Here is a 20,970-nt window from a genome sequence, read left to right as displayed (position 1 = left end):
AATCTGACCATCCTTTACATTCAGATCTCCCTGGACAATTCTATCCTGTTCGTAATACTAGGCAGCCAGTTAATTCTAATAGCCAGGCCTTCTCCATCACGAGGCTCAATACTACGCAGTACTCTAGAAGTTTTATTCCAGCTGTGACCAAGTTGTGGAATGATCTTCCTAATCGGGTGGTTGAATCAGTACAACTTCAAAAGTTCAAAGTTGGAGCAAATGCTTTTTTGTTGACCAGGCGGACATAGTCTTTTTATAGTTTATTTATGACATATTTGTTTTTGATGTCGTTGATAATTTATTATATGACATGTCTGTTTTGACGTTGTTTCTTATTTTAGAATGATTTATTGTTAATTTGTTCTCTTCGTTTATTTATTTCCTTATTTCCTTCCTCACTGGGCTGTTTTTCCCTGTTGGAGCCCCTGGGCTTATAGCATCTTGCTTTTCATACTAGGGTTGTAGCTTGGGTAGTAATAATAATAATAATAATATAAAAGTCGATCCCCCTATGTTCTGCAACATGTTCCATTAAAAGAGACCTGGATTCTAAGTCAGTCATATTCTTCTTAACTCCAATAAAGTAATTACAAAAAGATACTTCAGCTAATTTCCATGGAGGCGTTGATGATACCTTGAATGGAAGCACCTTAATTCTAATTATATCCAGATTGTTGAATAATTGTTTCACCCGAAACCCAAAAGGTTGTGGAGATTTTGTGTGCAACTCAAAGTATGTTGGGTGCCTTACAAGGCTTGCAGTCTGAAAGGCTGAAGAATTAGGAAGTCTTTGCAATCTAAACCAATACCGAATAATAGAGGACATTCGGTAAAGGTCTAGAGGCAACTCCCCAGCATCAGCAAGGAGACTTGTGATAGGCGAGGTTCTAAAGGCTCCTGTGGACAATCTAATACTAGCATGATGTATAGATTCTAATATTTTTAACCGGCTTGGGGTGGCTGAGGAGTATATTTCACATCCATAACTGATTTTGGAAAAAATCAAGGACTTGTATAATTTTAAAATAGCATTGTGTTCTGCCCGCCATGATGTATGGGTCAATACCTTCAAAAGATTCATAGCTTCAAGACATTTAGCTTTTAAGGCTTTGAAGTGAGAAACCCATGTAAGCCTACAATCAAAAATCAACCCTAAAAATTTAGCTTCACTTGCACATGGGATCCGTTGACCTTTGATGTATATTTCCGGGTCTGGATGTACTCCCCGGATACGAAAGAAATGGACAATTGTAGTTTTACTTGTAGAGAACTTAAATCCATTCATCTCGGCCCAATGGATAATTCTATCAATAGAGAGTTGTATTTTTCTCTCAACCATTGCCATTCTAGCTCCAGCAAATGATATGGAGAGATCATCCACAAATAATGTTGCGAGAACATCCCATTAATTGCTAGTGCAAAAAGGGTTACACTCAGCATACTCCCCTGAGAAACTCCTTTGTCCTGGCATTTACTCTGTGATAGAGCTTCCCCAACTCTCACTTGGAAAACTCTATGTGAAAGAAATGACTGAATAAATAGTGGTAGCTCTCCTCTTAATCCAAACTCATGGATTCTTTTAAGTATACCATATCTCCATGTGGTATCATATGCCTTTTCAAGATTAAAAAAGACTGTCACATGGTGCTGTTTGGAAGCAAACGCTTCACAAATGGAGGACTTAACTCGTATCAGCATATCAGTCGTCGAGTGCATTTTTCTGAATCCACATTGAATGGGTGATAAAATACCCTTCTTTTCAAGGTACCACACCAGTCTTACATTGACCATCTTCTCCATGATTTTGCACAAACAAGATGTTAATGCAATTGGCCTATAATTTGCTGCTAAAAACTTGTCCTTACCGGGTTTTAAAAAGGCTAAAGTAATGGCTAGTTCCCAAACACTTGAATAACCATGATCATGCAATATTCTATTAAAAATGCTTTAAATAAATAACTTTGTATTAAAAGTTACGTGTTTAATCATTGCATATGGAATTCCATCGGGTCCAAGGGCTGTATCATTACACCTAGCAAGAGCAGAATCAAATTCTTTTTCAGTAAAAGGAAAATTGTATGACTCTTGCTTCCTTGTTGCGAAGTTTAAAACTTTCATTTCTTCAATGCTCCAATACTGGTGACCAGGAGCTGCTTCACACTTGCACGATACATTTGAAAAATGGTCAGCCAGGGCATTGCTAACTTCAGTTGCTCCAGTCATATACTGGCTATTTACCTTTAACACTGGTGGTGGGTTTGGGGTGAATTTGCCTGCTATCTTTTTGACTTTCCTCCACACAGATGAAGTTGGTGTTCTACTGTTAATGGAGGAAACAAATGACATCCAAGACTGGCGCCTAGCTTCTCATGGCACGATGGAACTGTGCCCTACAATTCTTGTATATGACTAAATTCTCCTCAGTACGGCGCATGCGCAATCGAGTTAAAAGACTTTCTTGTGGTTCTGTGCAGGGCAGTTAGTTCTGATGACCATCAGGGGACTGGTCGTCGTCTGAATATCCCTGTTGTTTTGCGAATGGAATTCACTCCTGCTGTGTGAAGAGTTCCATTAAGTAAGTCTATGGCATCATCAACACTTTCAAACTGTTCTGCATTTCCTTCAATTTCACCTAACTCCCGAAATCTATTCCAGTACGCCTTATCAAGATTCCATCGAGGCGATCTCTGTAAGGGTGGACCATTGTTGGTGTTTATAATGATTGGTGCATGATCACTAGTATGCCAATCATCTAATGTTCTCCAATTAAAATCGAGAAGACAGTAAGGGCTTGCAACCGGTAGGTCAATGCAGGACAAGGTACCTGTCTGAACGTGAAAATGTGTGGGCTCTCCTGTATTAAGGAGCCCGACATCTTCATTCTCCAAAATTGATGATATAATATTACCCCATAAAGGATATCTACTATTAAGATCTCCTAGTAATAGAAAAGGTTGTGGGAGTTGTTTAATCACCTCTACTATATTATCATATGAGATGTTATCATTTGGAGGAAAGTAAAGACAGATTGTGTATTTTCTCCCTATACCAATCTGTACAACCACTGCCTGAAGTGGGGTACAGATAGACAAAGATATTTGGGGAACATCTCTTCGAACGTATATAAGACTTCCCACATGGCTCACTGCTCGTTGATCATATGGTGTCCTATACTCTCGAGGACAAGGAGTATTAGCATCAAGCTTGCTTTCTTGTAGACATACAGTTATAGGGGAGTGCTTACGTATGAGGAGCTTGACTTCTTAGTATTTCGCCATTGAAACCTGGCAATCCCACTGCAGAATGGAGTAAAAAAACTATGATTTATTTTTTGGAAGACACCTTAGAGGAAGTCTTCCCATTAGCAATATTTGATCTAACAATATTTCCCGGTGGTATCTCTTGAGAGGATCTTGATATAGTGGGTTTTGTGTTCCTCTTTTTCTTTGTGTCCTTTTGATCTAATTGTTGAGGAGGATGGTGGACCTCAACTTGAATTTCTGATTGGTTCAATTTACCTTCCAGTTGATCAGAAACATCAGCAGACATGATGTCATATTCATTTGAAGTCATGACTTTAATGTTTCTTATACTAGGAGGCGAGAGAGATGGAGGTCTCTCTCTTTTTCGATTAAAAGGTTGTGATCTGTCAGGTTTTTGCACCTTCCCCACTTCAGGTTCACCAGGTAAATTAGTTTCAAGTGGAACCTCCATCAGATCGGGCAAGGACACGGCCTATGAGAGGTTTGTACTATTGTTTAGAACCTGAGTAGTTGGCTTTTGAATAACTTTCAGATCTTTAAATATCTGTTTTGATTTATCTACAATTTCTGGACGTAGATTTTCGATGGGACTTTCCTCTTTAACTACTTTCATTTGTTTCTTCATATTAGAAGTAGAGATATAATTTTCGTCTGTGTGGTTTGGCAAGTTTTCCTTCAGAACCATTGAAAAAGGTTGCCCTGGTCTTATCTGCTTTTTAAGAGCTCTTTTTTGAGCCTCTTTAAAAGTAACCCTTTCCTAGGACCTTTCCATGGTCCTAATGGCCTGAATTTCTTTTTCAAAAATAAACTTAATGCAGTTTTTAGATGTAGCTGGGTGTGCTTCCCCACAATGTATGCAATTAGGGTTTTCTCTGCATACTCCATGACTACTTTTTCCACAGTTGGCACAAACAGCTGACTTATTATTTACTTTTTCCTTACATTTCTAGCTTAAATGGCCATACATTTGGCAATGATAACATCGCAATGGTGAAGGGATATACTGTAAGTTTCACCTTCAAAGATAGCCAACCAGCCTTAATAATATTTGGTAATCTACATTGATCAAATGTTATAATCAAAGTAGCAAGAGGAATACGTTGTTCTCCAACTCTCTTTCTCATTCTGACTACTTTAACTACTCCTTGACTTTTCAGTTCATCCTCAATTTCTTTTTCCTCTATATCCAGCAATTCTGGAGCATATATCATACCTCTACTCTGGTTGAAAGTAGGGTGCAAAACGCATTTTACACAATGACCATCCAATGTTGTAAGTGCTTTTAGCCTTTCACCTTGTAATGGGGATAGTGTCTCCATCAAGAGACTTCCATTTCCTTGGGGTATAATTTTTGGCTGCCTTCCACATAAAGTGACTATTACCCTGTTAGCTTTGAAAACATTTAAACGCTCATTTCTTCCGTTTTCAAATTCTAAAATAAATTTTTTTTTCATAATTCTCTACTTCATAGTGACCAGGTAATACTTCTACTTTTCTATATCTTTGTGTACTATCATCATTTCTCACACTCTCTCTCTCTTCTTCTCTAGTGTCTTCTTATCATTCTTTCCATAACGCATATAAGGTTCCAAAGTTACAATGTTAGAACCCGAGTTGGAGCTGTCTGTACCGAGGTCCATGTTTGTATTTTCCAGGTCGTCAACAGAGGGGTGGGTTTTTTTGTTATGAGCAAGCCGGGTTATCCACCACATATCGGAGGATGTCAGTCCTCCTATCCCATGTGGCCCAACACGAGAAAAGGCTTCAGCGGGGACCAGTCCTCTATTAGAGAGGGGCTGCCTCTCTTTAGGTAGGCGTACATTGGTCAGTGGGGCTAGTTAGCCCCTCCCACCGTCGACTCAAATGCTTGGCGTCACCCATTACCCGGAAATATGGGTGACTTAAAACCGGATCACTGGAGCCCGACTCTTAACACACTTGGTCTGCAACCCAATGGGGTCTGCCAGAGGGTGATGGCATCTAAACTGGCACAGGTTGAGATAGAATGCCATCCATCCCACACTGTGCCAAATCCAAAGCAGCATCCAAAGTATAATCGAACATGCCAAAGTCGTCAACAATATCGAGCCCAAAAGGAATAGATGGGAGAAAAAAAGAAATAACCAAAAGTTAAAGAGAAAGTGCTAACTGATTTAGTTGGATCAACAGCTGGGCACCGAGGTCCAGTGGGAAGTAGTTCCCACTGTTCATTAGACCCCATCTGCTAATCCCTAAGCCCCTCATCCTCATCAAAGCTTCAGCATCTGGGGGGATGTGGCCTATGAACTTATTACAAACTCCATATACATAATTTTTAAAAATTTATCACCCTCTCATCCATAAAATGGAATAATTCATAAGAGCTTGGGATCCTCATCATAGGGAACATTTTAAATGACTATGCTATTACAACATGAACATAAGACCCAAGAAACAAAATTATCTAAAATTTTGTTATAAAACTTTGAGCAAAACGTATTTAACTCACCAAAAACTCAGACACCTGCTTATTATACAACTGCCTTACTTTCCAGATGGACAGCAAGATTTGGCATCCTAGATCATATTACTTCCGACAAGGGAACCAATTTCACCTCAATTGTGGACATCATTCTTCGGTGTAAATGAATCACAAAATATATAATTTTCTAATTAACACACCTACATGTCGTAAAAAGAAAAGTTACATTGTATAAAGGATGTTAGGCGAACAATATAACTTACTTGAGAAACAGAGGAGAGAAACCAACGTCACAGCATTGCACCGCAGTGCCATTCCTCTAAGTATTCTGCAATATAAATAAAACATGTTAATTTAAGCTACTGGGAATAAAACCATTTAGTATAATTTAAAATTCTAATGAATCGTTTCAATTACTGCGCATGCGACATATAAAGAAGGAAGGAATTTCCACACCAGAAACATGTAGCCTACTGATGTGGAGTCACGTTTTAATCCTATTGGTCCTCTCGGCAATACAGGTAGGGAAAATTATACAAATTACATTTTAACTTGAATACAAACGGAGACAAAGCATCCCAAAATGGCAGGTCTATAATCAGGCTATAAAACTAATCAAGCAAGAAAATGGGTTAATACTGTCAAGAATATAAAACAATAGCAAAGTAAAGAAAAATAAGAGTTCAGGAATTTATTAATGGCCACTAGACATTCCTCATAGACACACACATACACAAATATGAAATATACATTGTGTGTACAGTATATAAGAGCAGAATACTAAAATATACGTGAAATACACCGAACATACACCACAATTTGCTTTCTTACCACCAGTGTTTTGCAATGTAGGAGGTAAAGCGTGTATTTTATGAATGCAATAATGTTGGTATGAATAATATAAATGCATGACAGTATTCCTATTTGTTTAATCTTCCATTACAGAAAATACTAGTGTTGGAAATATACACATCAATGATCGTTCTTATGATTATTAACACTAAATATGAACGAATTAACATATTCATAGGAAATTCTGTCCAGTTGTTTTAGACAAACAAAAGGGGTTGGCCGACCATAAATACGATAACTTGCGCCTCTTTGGAGCATACCTGCACTCAAAACAATATCCGAAACTAACATCAATTTATTTTGGATAGACTGCAGTACCAAAATCTTTAATCATACCAAAGTGGTGCTGAAAATGCACAATTTTTAGATCAGTAGTTATAGGATTATCTGATACTTATTTTGGATATACAGACCAAAGTAAGAAGTGCTCACTGCTCTCATATACACTACAACTATTAATAACATTGACAATTATTAGAGGGATAGCGCGAACGCAGTCCCTCGCTACCAAAAATTTCGCACCCGAGTTGACCACATTTGGGTCAATCGCAAGGGTCAGCACCACCGGAGTGCAATGGTGAGCCTCAACTTGGGGGAACCACCTTCGTGATCATGGTGTCCCCTGTGCCAGGTAAGTATGCCCTCTCCACCATCATCTGAAGACAACACTTCATCGCCTGAATACTGTCTATAAAACTAAAATCAATAATGGTCATTATAAGTAATCCAGAAATGTACCTCTCTCGGATATAGGTATATGACTTACAACAAAGAAATGTTCATTTATAAAAATCTAAAATACCAAGTTTATTTAGTTATTAATAAGCAAGAAACCACGTAAATGCAATTCAGACAGTTTCAACACGGTATACACTGGAACAACACATGACAGGTCACACTTTATCTTTATTTTTTCCATCTTTATTCAACATGTGCATGATTTACTTTAGTTACCTTTTGCTTTTCTATTTATCTCATGCATAATCTTTTTTGTTACTATTTCTGTTTTATTTCTATCTTGCATGATTTACTTTAGTTACCCTCTTTGTTCTCTAATCCTATACATCCATATTAGGCTATGAGCCAGATCCTCCAAAATTGTCCGTTTGGTACCATGAAGATGGAGTAAGGTTAACTGTGATTTTTAGGAAGATATATGTCCCTAGATATAAAAAAGTGTTAGCAGTGTATAACTGTCGGTCATCCCTGTGTTATCACTCAAAAATATTGTTAAAAGACTGTCTCGCTTCGACGAAAAATGTGATATTTGCTAAAATTACAAAAATACTTTTATTGCGGACCACATATTGGCAATAATTTGCATACTGGATGCCATCCAATATAGTACTAAGAATATAGAACATCTGTGTGGGTTATCAAATAAAATTTTCAAATAATGACAAAAAAATATGAGGAATTGTGAAAAAAATGTGACCGACATTCCTTGGAATTCAGAATTCACATAATACGTTTCTGTCAATTTTTCAAAAAAGAAAAACTTCCAGAGTAACATTTGACTTCTCAAAATCTTCTCAAGTTATACTACGGGCCAAACATTTGACTTCTCAAAATCTTCTCAAGTTATACTACGGGCCAACCAAGGGAAAGGCCCGTGCCAACAACAAGTGTTGGCTTTAATACCCCAACAACAACAACAACTTCTCAAGTTGTCTCAGCTCAGCTCCCATACTATGAGGATCTTTCTGCTAGCCCAAAAACCTGTTTACACGGCACAGGGGACACCAAGTTCTCCCAGACTTACCTGGCGCGGGACACCAGCACATAGTCCAACTTACTGCTGAGCTCAAATTTTCAGCCCTTCAGTCTGCTAACGACCTACAGAGGAACACCAAACGCAAGGCCTTCCTCAGCAAGTTCTGCTACAAAGTGGAGCATATCCACTGTGCATAATATTGCAAAGATTGTGTGGGATACACAGCATACCACAGAGACCGAGTAGCCACTTTTCTCTATACTTTCTTCTTGGCTGATGAGCTGGGAGTCAGATATCGATATATTTACAAATATGGCTATTGAGTACAAGGCAGTGTGCACATGCAACTTGTGCAACCTGTAACACGACCTCTCGTACCACATAATGACTGGCAGAAACAGGGAGCCTACAATGTTTAAAGAAGTCCTTCCACTGATAGATACAACTACTGTCATTGCTGACTTCCATCCTCCTGGTCAATTTGATAGGTGGTTAGAAGTCCTGGACAACTCAGCCACCTCGAGTACTCTTCCCTATACCTCTTCTTGTCCGTACTGGGTCACTCCCAGAGCCCCTGCCACAACTCCTGTCTTCTTTCCCTCTCCAGTGGAACCTCCTGCTACAAAGAAGATAAAAGGAAATACCAGCACACCACCTGCCAACACCCAGGTCCAGGACTCCACTCCAGCAGTCTCACCATGTTCCAGCGAGTTATAGACGTTTCGCTGTCAGTCGGTTTCGCGGTCAATCACTTTCGCCCCCGGGGTAAGTCGATTCGCTGTCCTAATTGCACCCACACTTTGAGGAGTCTGTTCGCCGTCAACATAGGAGTCGTTTCGCCGTCAATATAAGAGTTGTTTCGCCCCCGTTATTAAGAAATGGACCAAGACGTACAATTGGCAGCAGACTTTTTTTCTATTGTTTGTAAATATATTAATATCACATTTTATTCTATCCTATGTACAATAATTTACATTATTTCTGTAGAAGATAATATATATATATATATATATATATATATATATATATATATATATATATATATATATATATATATATATATATATATATATATATGTGTGTGTGTGTATATATATATATATATATATATATATATATATATATATATATATATATATATATATATATATATGTATATATATATATACACACACACATATATATATATATATATATATATATATATATATATATATATATGTTACTCAGACTCCACAATAGGAGTAGGACTGTAGAGCCCAGCACATGCTCTGAGGATGGAGGAGGTGGTGCGGGTCCCAGTAGCATATTCTTGCCAGAGCGCAGCCTGGCGTATTGTATATAGAATAGAATAATATGTGATACTAATCTTAATTATATTAACTATGACTTTACAAACAATATAAAAAAAATTCTGCTGCCAATTGCACGTCTTGGTCCATTTCTTAATAACGGGGACGAAACAACTCCTATATTGACGGCGAAACGACTCCTATGTTGACGGCGAACAGACGTCACCAAGTATGGGTGCAATTAGGACGCCGAATCGACTTTACCCGGGGGCGAAAGTGATTGACCGCGAAACCAACTGACGGCGAATCGACCATATACCATTCCAGCATCCCTCCTACAGACATGGATATGGATTCATGCACTGGCACTCAGGCACCTGATTAGGCAAAGAAACATCTGCCTCATTGCAACTGGACCAGATGCCTTACCCAACTCCTTGAGGAAACCACTTCTCCACCAGCTGTTGTACCTGCCCCAGAGCCATGTCTCATCGCAGTGGACCCTTAGCAGCTACCAAAATTTAAGCTACCAGATGTGGAAGGGGCACCCTCCTACACAGCGGTGACTGCCATCGCAACAACAAACCTTAGAACAAACCTTAGCATCAGGATCAAAGCCAGGACCAACTTTAAGGGTGACCTGGTCATCACCCCCAAAAGACCATAACAGTACCATCTGCCTACAGACGGAGGCCTCATTGACCTATCTGGACCCAACCAAGGAGTCATAGTCACCCTCATCAGGAAGATTCCAACGAAATTAGACCTTGGACTCTGGGGAAAGTTCCCCATAGTTGACCTGAAAGCTGAGCCACTACGTGTTTCAGCTGCCAACGTTTTGGCCACCACAAGGCTGCCTGGAGTCTGCAGCCGCCGGCACCCCACTCAAGAATACATCAACGCACACAAGAATGGGTTGGAGCCCCATCCTAATTGCTCCAACTGTGATGGATCCCACTACGCCTGGAACTGGAAATGTCCAAAGCCACTTAGGATATTGGAACCACAGCAAACCGTCCAATCTTCCACAGCAGCAGCAGCACAACCACAGCCACCAAAGCCCCAAACGGCTCCTCGTCCCAGACCACCACATCGGCCACCTACAAATCCTACTCCAGTCACTGCTCCTGCCATAGCTCCCATCCCAGTCACCAATCCTGATCCTAGTCACGGTCCCACCGCTTCCCCTTGAACCTCCACCCTATGACTGGGGGCTATGACTGTCTAAGAGCCCCCACCTAGAAAAAATGTCCGCACGCACTTACACAGCCAGACGATGACAGCCACGATGAGGATAATACTTCTGACAGGGAGCAAGATTGCGGATTATGAGACAAATATACTGCACATCTGAAAGGAGAGACACATGACTTGTTCAACAACATCTTGCTGCATATGATGTACAATACTATGTGCTATCTTTACTTATTTGAAGCATCACAAATAAGGAATGGTCTAGAATATGGGTGGATCAGACATAAGGTCAGGTGACATTTCTGATGGGATGTTTCAATTTTTGATATATTGCAATAGTATGTTACATACTTGTAATTTTATTTTGTCATAATACATAGTTAAACCAAAATTATGCTGAGATACCACATGTGCCAAAAGTCTACAAATAAACCTATGTTCAAATGTTATAATTTGCACCAAAATAATCAAAAATAGGGGTATGGTTAAAATATGCGTTCAAACAACCAAAAAGTAAAAAAAATATATATATCAATGCAGTGGTTCCTTGTGAAGATTTTGAGGGGTTAAATGTTACTCTGGAAGTTTTTCATTTTCGAAATATTGTAAAAAATTTACAATATGAACTCCAAACTCCAGGCGATTTCAACCACTTTCTTTACTAAATTTAACATATGTTATGTCATTATTTAAAATTTTGTTGATAACTCACAACAATGTTCTATGTCCTCATTACAATATTAGTTGGCATACAGTATGCATATCATTGGCACTGTGCGGTCCTTAAAAATGTATTTGTTTCCAATTTTAGCAAATATCTCATTTTTCTTCAAAGTGAAACCGCCTTATGTACATTTTGGTTGATAAAACAGAGATGGCTGAGAGTTATACACTGCTTTCATTTTTTTTCATATCTAGGGACATATATCTTCCTAGAAATCACAATGAGTCTTACTCCATCTGTATGGTACCGACTAACCCTCTCGGCTCACAGCCTATATGTATTCCATGCTCGACAGTGTCTGCCCAGCTCCTAAACAGATCAGATCTACCAAGTGAGTCCTTGTCGAGATTAGCGCTGCCCATCTCACTAAAGACTTGCTGCTATAAAACTTTCTCTACCACTAAAACTATTCCCTTCGCTTCCATGAGGAGCCTGATTTTTGTGTCCTGCAGTCACGCTCTTTGGGCTGAGCAGCTGTGCCTGCCCTGCAGGGTCTTTCTGGTTGTATTGTGAATGAACTGGTTCTCCTGGTCGACTCTATAAGAAGTTGAGTAAAAGTTTACATCTTGCAGTTACGTTCTCGATGCAGAGTAACCAATTGCACAAGAGCACATACTGTGTGTTTCTAGTGTCTCTTGGGGGCTATGGCCATGATTATAAGAGCAGCTGTCCAAAGCGACGGATCTGAGAAATCTATAATGAACAAACTATACTCGTGACGTCACAACAGGTCAATTTCTACGACAGTCTTGGATGCTTGTATGAAATGGTTCAATGGTTGTTATTTCTTTTAAGCATTATATTCTAGGATAAATTATTTACTGATCTTGATTGCATGTTGTTCATTAAAATTCATATCTCTTGTTTGCATTTCTCTACGTATTAAGTCTGCGTTCATTATGAATTTTATTTCATTAAATATATCATTGTATATAGCAGAAATTTAGATTTTATTCGTAAAGATAGTCCCCTGGAGCCCCAAGATCACTCCTTGTATTTAATATAGACACCCTTCAAGACCTCTACTTGCAGCCTACAGAGATTAATGTTGCTTTCTGTTTCTGACATTACACCTGAAGTTTGTGTCCACTTACGCTCTTCTGCCAATATCTGTCTGAATAGACAAGTGAGCTGTTGATTCCCTTTCAAAGGGCCCATTTAACCATTGAACAATGTACTGAAGTGTCATGAATCACACTCATCAGGAAAGGGTTGTTAACAGACTCGCGCACAGGAAAGACCTCTCAGCCAGCGCTTATCTAGCATAGAGGACACCAAGTTCCCCTGTCCGCTACAAGATTATCGCCACCAATGACTGTCGTCCTTAGACTTGGCTAGCTGCTTTTTTCAACTAGTTGAGAATTAGGCTCGGAGTCCAGTCTTCTGCTGAGCTGAATGTTTTAGCTCTGCCGGAACTGTTGACTCTCAATTAAGCACACACACTTGTGTGAACACAAAGACCCAACCTTTAGTGAAGGGAATGAAGAATAGCCACTGCCATACCTCAGCGTTATTGTCAAATGCTCGAACGACTGCCGAGACTATACTTGGACTTGCTGATGTCGCTACTTTTACCTATTACTAAAAATTATTACTTCGGTTCCAGTATGGACCTGGTTTCCTGGTCCCCTAGCAGTTATGCTCTTGGTGCTGAGCAGCCGCACCTCCCTACTTGCAGTTATGCTCAAAGAGCTGAGCGATTGTAGGTCCAAGCAGGTGAGCCTGTTGTGTTGGAGCTTGCTGTTTGAGTGAACTGATCACCTGTTACTTTGTGGGACAGCTCTGAGAAGAGCCGCTGAGTAAAAAGAAAGTCTCTCGAGAGCCGAGAACTTGTAACAGCGGAACCGATCGTAAGGTCGGTTCTGCACCTGTTTGGGGCTATGACCTAGAGTCGAAGAGCCCCAGTCCGGGCAATATACACCGACCGACCTGTAACTATTTTGTGCATGTATAAATGTATAGTCTAGAATTATGTATTCATGTATGTGTACAAGGTATTTGATCTTATTTTTCCTATTTCTAACACATATTTTTCATTTTCTACATTTTAATAAATGTTTTAAAGGATATAATGCTGCAAAAGGAAAGAAATATAATTTACCAAATATATGAATGTTATAAAATAGACATTGAACACATATTTAGGTTAGTCATTCTGTTTTTCTAACCTTCAAATAAAAAAAAGAATATGCATAGGCAAATAACCATCTTTTGAAGATTAACCAGACTATGCAGAAAAGAAAAAAAATAGTTTTGGAATACACCTATTTTCTGTTTTTCTCTTACTTTCTATTATTATCACTATCATTCGATATTCAATGAATTTTTTCTCCTATGGGTGATACAAAGCAGCTCAGTGATCTAGGTGTTTTTAGAAGATATCCACTTAATAGAATACTAATCACATTTATTTCCTTTAGCAATTATATGCCTTAATTTCGCTGCTGATGCCATGCAGATTGGAGGGCCTATAGACTCTTGGTGAGTCTTCCTTAGTAGGATATTATAAAGAATATATTCTCAAGTTTTTCAGAGGAAAAACAGAAAAAGAGAGGTTCACTGCTATCTGAAGAGATGTTGCCTTTGCGAAAAATACACTGCTGAATTGATAATGAGAATATTCATGATTCGTTGGGATGAAATCTACTGGGAGGAAATGAGCCACTGATATTTGTACTTTGTCCTCACGGAACTTGAAATTCTTAGCTTTATGTGATTTCCTTGACAAGTTCAAATAACTTCTCTTTGTCTCTTTCGCACATAACTTTAAGATGTTCCGCACATGATCTCGAGCTTAATGGAAGCTTAGGTTTCTGGTGTACCTGACATGACATACCATATAATCTCTGCACTTGATTAAACTTTCTTGAGGGATTAATAATGGAAAGTTGACAGTATCAAGGACAGTCAGACTAAAAATTGGTTGTTACAGATTCAGAAGTGTTAATATAGATTGCCTTATACTATCCAATATTAGTTAATGGTAATGGTTGATATGAAAATGTGCATTATTAGAGGGATAGCGCGAACGCAGTCCCTCGCTACCAAAAATTTCGCACCCGAGTTGACCACATTTGGGTCAATCGCAAGGGTCAGCACCACCGGAGTGCAATGGTGAGCCTCGCCTTGGGGGAACCACCTTCGTGATCATGGTGTCCCCTGTGCCAGGTAAGTATGCTCTCTCCACCATCATCTGAACACAACACTCCACCGACTGAACAGAGTCTACCAAACAATCTACAATGATGCTTTAATTAATTAATTCAGGAATTTAAACCTGGGAAAAACAAGAGAAATGTATTTCACCAACGATTGGTTAATTACAAAAGTTTTAAATACCTTAAAAAATCTTTCACTCAACAATAATGTTTAAAAAATATCAAAATACATAGAGACTGGACAGGGAGAGCAAGAAAATTTCGTTTTCCGTTTTGAAATCAATATACTGCAATCTTGAATATCAAGCCACAAATGCCTCTCCTAATTGAGTTATCATTAAATTGAGAATGCCTTACATCCCGGGGGCATTTTAAATAAGTTCATCCGCTGTGGCCAGAAGTGGAACATAAGCGTACACTTGGAAATTATTTTAGCAACCCTTGTGTCATTGTTGTGATCAGGAAAATGAGGTAGTAAATTCACCCATAAAACTTGTTCATAATGGGATGCCTCTACCTTTCAGGTGAAAATTGCTCTTAATAAGATGTGTGGATTCGGGGAAAACATGAAAATACTTCATATCTCTATAAACAAAATGCTCCAAAACATAGAAGGAAAGATTTCGTTAGCAGTATTTTTCAAAAAGTGATAACTGACAACACAATAAGACCTGGAGTGTTGGTTAATTACGCTGTCACACACGTAGCTTCATCTTGAGCAAGTTTCGTAATAGCACAGTCTATTTCCTAAGTTGCAGCTCGTCAAAACCTTCAGCAATACAAAAGACGAATTACAATTACCGATCTGACCAAATCAGGAACTGCTTTTGGGAAATAAGTAATTCTACCTTCTAAATGTTCTGTCTGCTGTTTCCTGACATCCATTAGCATTGAAGGTAGTTTATTCTGAAATTTCCTTTACCTTAAAAGGTCAGAGATATGCAGAAGAGTGAAAATACAATTTACATGGTTTCAAAGGAGATGCAAGTAACTACGGTAATTACTTTAATGTGAACAGGATTTGGTGGCAGCTTAATTCTTAATCTATATTTAAACACTTCCAGGTCCTATATTACCATAAAATAACGTTTTCCTCAATATATTTGTTTTGATTTAATTATATTGGATAATGTCTTTCAACAGTTATGCCCTTTTTATCCTCACTTCCGATCACCTAAGTTTCAGCAGTTACTGTCTCCTGGTCTAGAAAACTTGAAGCATTCAGTATCGCTTCTCGGCCTTTTGGCTAAGATCAAAGTGTAGTATCTGTTCTTATCAGCTTAATATCTGATACGATCCCCATGTGGGATCTACGATATTAAACTGATTTTTGGGTCTTGGCGAAGTGCTAGGGGCTTGCTCCACCTTTGCCACGGATCGGCCCGGTATTGCAGTACCTCCGGGATCGGTCCACTCCCCCAGGGGAGAAAAAAAATTATCATAGTAAAATAAATAAATATTCATAGTCTCCTATGCCTATTGACTCAAAGGGACTCTGTTAGCTTTCGCCAGTCATTTCTATCTTGAGATCCCTACCTTGACGCAATGGGCCTTGGTTAGTTTTCGCCAGTCGTATCTAGCTTCAGTTTACAATTCAATATTTCTCCATTCATCCTCTACTTCACGCTTCATAGTCTTCAACCAAAGCGTTCATCCGCCAGATCCATTTGAAAAGCATATAGGAGAGGCCTAGTCAAGGCTGACTTCCACGTATTTATTGTACTGGCCGCCAGACCTTGGCTATGAAGGTGGACAAAGAAGGACAGACAGAAGTTCATTGAAATTTCTTTCGGTCCTTTTGCTTTCACAAACGCAACCCACTTTTTCCAGGAAGGCTCTTATTGTCTTCTAGTTGACTTAGCCTTGTATTCTTCTAAGAATTCTATATTGCCTTTTGAGATCCCAAATCTTTTTCTAACTGCTAGAGTAAAAAAATCATGAAATGAAGGGTTTGGGTTCTCTGTGATAAAACGAAGGCAATTCATTTCTGAACCTTCGGAAATAAACCTAGGATCAGAGCTAGGACCAGCCTCATCTTAAAGTTCTTCACATCATATATCCGCCCCACTAGAGGATCCTCGTATGGGGCTACATATCGAGGTAGTTTCTTGAAGACGCTCGTGACGAAGAGGTCGGCAGGGAATACCACCAAGCGAAATCGCTACAAAGTAAGGAATGTCCGCCATCGTGGGAATGGTGCTGTTATCATACTCAATAGTAGTACGAGAACGGGGTAGCCTTGATTTGGCTCCCTTTTATTTTGCTACACCTCCTCAAAGCGTAAACGCTATTAGGGGTGCAGGTTGCTATGTGGCGTGTCAAGAATACGTCCTCCGATATTATGCGATATCCTTGAGAGAAAATTTAAGGATATTCGCGCCAGGAGTTAGAATTCTGGATACCTAAAGGTAAAATTCTCTGGGAATATCACTGTAGTACATATATTCCCTAGGAAGCTACTTTAAGGAACTTCCATCAGGACGACATGGCTATCTCACCCAAAAATAGATTTTTCGCTTCGCTCAAAATCCGTTTTCTTCTTACAATTACACAGACCATAAGCGATTATTGATAATAATAAGAGTTATAGTAAATAAGGTATAATTAAAAAATCATTTTTTCCTACTAATCCTAATTGAGTTATTTTTTCATATTTGCACCTCACCTCAAATATCCATAAGGAAAGACTACTCTGGCATATTCTACTGGAATAAAAGGCATTCATGTTTTGAGGGTATGACATTTTGTCAAAAAGAGCCCTATCAGCAGAAAAGTTCCAGGCAATCTACGACACGACCGATATGCATGTGGCCTATGATTGATTGATTGATTGAAAGTTTTCTGGCATCCTGACATATAAGGTCATTGACGCAGATAGTATTTATTATTATGAAAAATAAGAGAATTCAATTAAAACCATAAAAGTTAAGTCATTATAATAATTAAATAGTTTTCAAAAGGCCTGCTTCTGAAATAAATCTTAAAAATTCCGCTAGCATAGTAGGCCATATCATGTCTAAGAATCTTGGCAAGGATGAACCTGCCATCCTCACCTCGAGCCTCAAACAGATATCTATTTCTTAAGTTAGTAAAATTAGGGCATTCGGTCAACAAATGCATCACTGTTGAAGGTACTAAACAGTCCTCGCAATACGGTTGGTGTTGGCCCTTCAGCAGAAACTCGTGTGTAACCAATACGGAGACAACAAAGAGTTGTCTCCCATTTTCGGGGTATAATGTTATACCTCCAAGGTGATATGATATGTGTTACTTCCCTCATTTTATTACTATCTAGACTATCCAAGTGGTGTTGCCATTTATTACAAACCAATTTCTTGATGTAAGGTAGGAAATCATTACAGGGAATGGGATACCACCTTAGTAGCAACTCGGATGTCGCATTCTTTGCCAGTAAATCTGCCTTTTCATTTCCAGACACACCTACATGTGCTGGAACCTAACAAAATCAAACTGTTATACCTCTCTGTCCAATAATAAAAAGCCATTCTAAAATCTTTAAAACTACAGGGTTATTAGAATTAAAAATTTCTAAAGCTTGAAGAACACTCCTTGCATCACTAAAAATTGTAAAATTACCCTCCTTTTCCAACGCTATTTTCTCAATAGCGGTTAGTATGCCATACAGTTCGGCAGTAAATATGGAAGATGTTAGAGGAAATGCACCTCTACAATTAAAATCATTACTCTGTACTCCAAATCCAACGCCAGCATCAGATTTGGAGCCATATGAGAAACATATAAGGTCTGTGTCTTCTTCAATTTGACAAAAAATAGGCTTATTGAGAAAGTCTTTCAAGATTTTCGGTGATCAATCTATTCTGAAGAAGTGTTTTAATTCTTTCATTCTACCTTGTTTTGAGTATTGTTCTCCTGTCTGGTCTTCAGCTGCTGATTCTCATCTTAATTTGTTGGACAGAAACTTACGGTCTATTAAATTTCTTATTCCTGATCTAGATATTAATCTCTGGCACCGGCGTTCAATTAGTTCATTATGCATGTTGCATAAGATTTTTCACAACTCTGACCATCCTTTACATTCAGATCTCCCTGGACAATTCTATCCTGTTCGTAATACTAGGCAGCCAGTTAATTCTAATAGCCAGGCCTTCTCCATCACGAGGCTCAATACTACGCAGTACTCTAGAAGTTTTATTCCAGCTGTGACCAAGTTGTGGAATGATCTTCCTAATCAGGTGGTTGAATCAGTACAACTTCAAAAGTTCAAAGTTGGAGCAAATGCTTTTTTGTTGACCAGGCGGACATAGTCTTTTTATAGTTTATTTATGACATATTTGTTTTCGATGTTGTTGATAATTTATTATATGACATGTCTGTTTTGACGTTGTTTCTTATTTTAGAATGATTTATTGTTAATTTGTTCTCTTCGTTTATTTATTTCCTTATTTCCTTCCTCACTGGGCTATTTTTCCCTGTTGGAGCCCCTGGGCTTATAGCATCTTGCTTTTCCAACTAGGGTTGTAGCTTGGATAGTAATAATAATAATAATAATAATATAAAAGTCGATCCCCTATGTTCTGCAACATGTTCCATTAAAAGAGACCTGGATTCTAAGTCAGTCATATTCTTCTTAACTCCAATAAAGTAATTACAAAAAGATACTTCAGCTAATTTCCATGGAGGCGTTGATGATACCTTGAATGGAAGCACCTTAATTCTAATTATATCCAGATTGTTGAATAATTGTTTCACCCGAAACCCAAATGGTTGTGGAGATTTTGTGTGCAACTCAAAGTATGTTGGGTGCCTTACAAGGCTTGCAGTCTGAAAGGCTGAAGAATTAGGAAGTATTTGCAATCTAAACCAATACCGAATAATAGAGGACATTCGGTAAAGGTCTAGAGGCAACTCCCCAGCATCAGCAAGGAGACTTGTGATAGGCGAGGTTCTAAAGGCTCCTGTGGACAATCTAATACTAGCATGATGTATAGATTCTAATATTTTTAACCGGCTTGGGGTGGCTGAGGAGTATATTTCACATCCATAACTGATTTTGGAAAAAATCAAGGACTTGTATAATTTTAAAATAGCATTGCGGTCTGCCCGCCATGATGTATGGGTCAATACCTTCAAAAGATTCATAGCTTCAAGACATTTAGCTTTTAAGGCTTTGAAGTGAGAAACCCATGTAAGCCTACAATCAAAAATCAACCCTAAAAATTTAGCTTCACTTGCACATGGGATCCGTTGACCTTTGATGTATATTTCCGGGTCTGGATGTACTCCCCGGATACGAAAGAAATGGACAATTGTAGTTTTACTTGTAGAGAACTTAAATCCATTCATCTCGGCCCAATGGATAATTCTATCAATAGAGTTGTATTTTTCTCTCAACCATTGCCATTCTAGCTCCAGCAAATGATATGGAGAGATCATCCACAAATAATGTTGCGAGAACATCCCATTAATTGCTAGTGCAAAAAGGAGTACACTCAGCATACTCCCCTGAGAAACTCCTTTGTCCTGGCATTTACTCTGTGATAGAGCTTCCCCAACTCTCACTTGGAAAACTCTATGTGAAAGAAATGACTGAATAAATAGTGGTAGCTCTCCTCTTAATCCAAACTCATGGATTCTTTTAAGTATACCATATCTCCATGTGGTATCATATGCCTTTTCAAGATTAAAAAAGACTGTCACATGGTGCTGTTTGGAAGCAAACGCTTCACAAATGGAGGACTTAACTCGTATCAGCATATCAGTCGACGAGTGCTTTTTTCTGAATCCACATTGAATGGGTGATAAAATACCCTTCTTTTCAAGGTACCACACCAGTCTTACATTGCCCATCTTCTCCATGATTTTGCACAAACAAGATGTTAATGCAATTGGCCTATAATTTGCTGCTAAAAACTTGTCCTTACCGGGTTTTAAAAAGCCTAAAGTAATGGCTAGTTCCCAAACACTTGAATAACCATGATCATGCAATATTCTATTAAAAATGCTTAAAATAAATAACTTTGTCTTAAAAGTTACGTGTTTAATCATTGCATATGGAATTCCATCGGGTCCAAGGGCTGTATCATTACACCTAGCAAGAGCAGAATCAAATTCTTTTTCAGTAAAAGTAAAATTGTATGACTCTTGCTTCCTTGTTGCGAAGTTTAAAACTTTCATTTCTTCAATGCTCCAATACTGGTGACCAGGAGCTGCTTCACACTTGCACGATACATTTGAAAAATGGTCAGCCAGGGCATTGCTAACTTCAGTTGCTCCAGTCATATACTGGCTATTTACCTTTAACACTGGTGGTGGGTTTGGGGTGAATTTGCC

General features: G+C 38.6%; 2 protein-coding genes and 3 non-coding genes across 10 annotated transcripts in view; 1 reads left to right on the top strand and 4 right to left on the bottom strand.

Annotated features, from left to right (window-relative positions):
• The window catches only part of LOC137632488 (F-box/WD repeat-containing protein 2-like), a 477,230-nt gene that overhangs the window by 283,365 nt on the left and 172,895 nt on the right, over positions 1 to 20,970 (bottom strand). For 5 of the 6 annotated variants that reach the window (XM_068364443.1, XM_068364445.1, XM_068364450.1 and 2 more), the window contains one exon: positions 5,988 to 6,052. The exons of the other annotated variant lie outside the window; for it this stretch is intronic. The gene's annotated coding sequence lies outside the window, so the exon portion shown is untranslated. The remainder of the gene's footprint in view (positions 1 to 5,987; positions 6,053 to 20,970) is intronic. 6 annotated transcript variants of the gene reach the window in all.
• On the bottom strand, positions 7,053 to 7,215 carry LOC137632704 (U1 spliceosomal RNA). The gene has a single exon (XR_011042093.1). It is a non-coding gene; the product is annotated as a U1 spliceosomal RNA (small nuclear RNA).
• On the bottom strand, positions 7,791 to 19,938 carry LOC137632380 (uncharacterized; the record flags this gene model as incomplete). Its single annotated transcript, XM_068364315.1, has 2 exons — positions 7,791 to 7,940; positions 19,333 to 19,938. Coding segments are annotated over 2 exons (756 nt in total), but the record flags the coding sequence as incomplete, so codon positions are not given.
• LOC137632700 (U1 spliceosomal RNA) lies at positions 14,514 to 14,676 on the bottom strand. Its single transcript, XR_011042089.1, has one exon. It is a non-coding gene; the product is annotated as a U1 spliceosomal RNA (small nuclear RNA).
• On the top strand, positions 15,885 to 16,077 carry LOC137632711 (U2 spliceosomal RNA). The gene has a single exon (XR_011042099.1). It is a non-coding gene; the product is annotated as a U2 spliceosomal RNA (small nuclear RNA).

This window comes from Palaemon carinicauda, chromosome 41 (genome assembly GCF_036898095.1).
Source record: "Palaemon carinicauda isolate YSFRI2023 chromosome 41, ASM3689809v2, whole genome shotgun sequence".
NCBI classification, from domain to species: Eukaryota; Metazoa; Arthropoda; class Malacostraca; order Decapoda; family Palaemonidae; genus Palaemon; species Palaemon carinicauda.
This window is presented reverse-complemented; position numbering and strand designations above follow the sequence as displayed.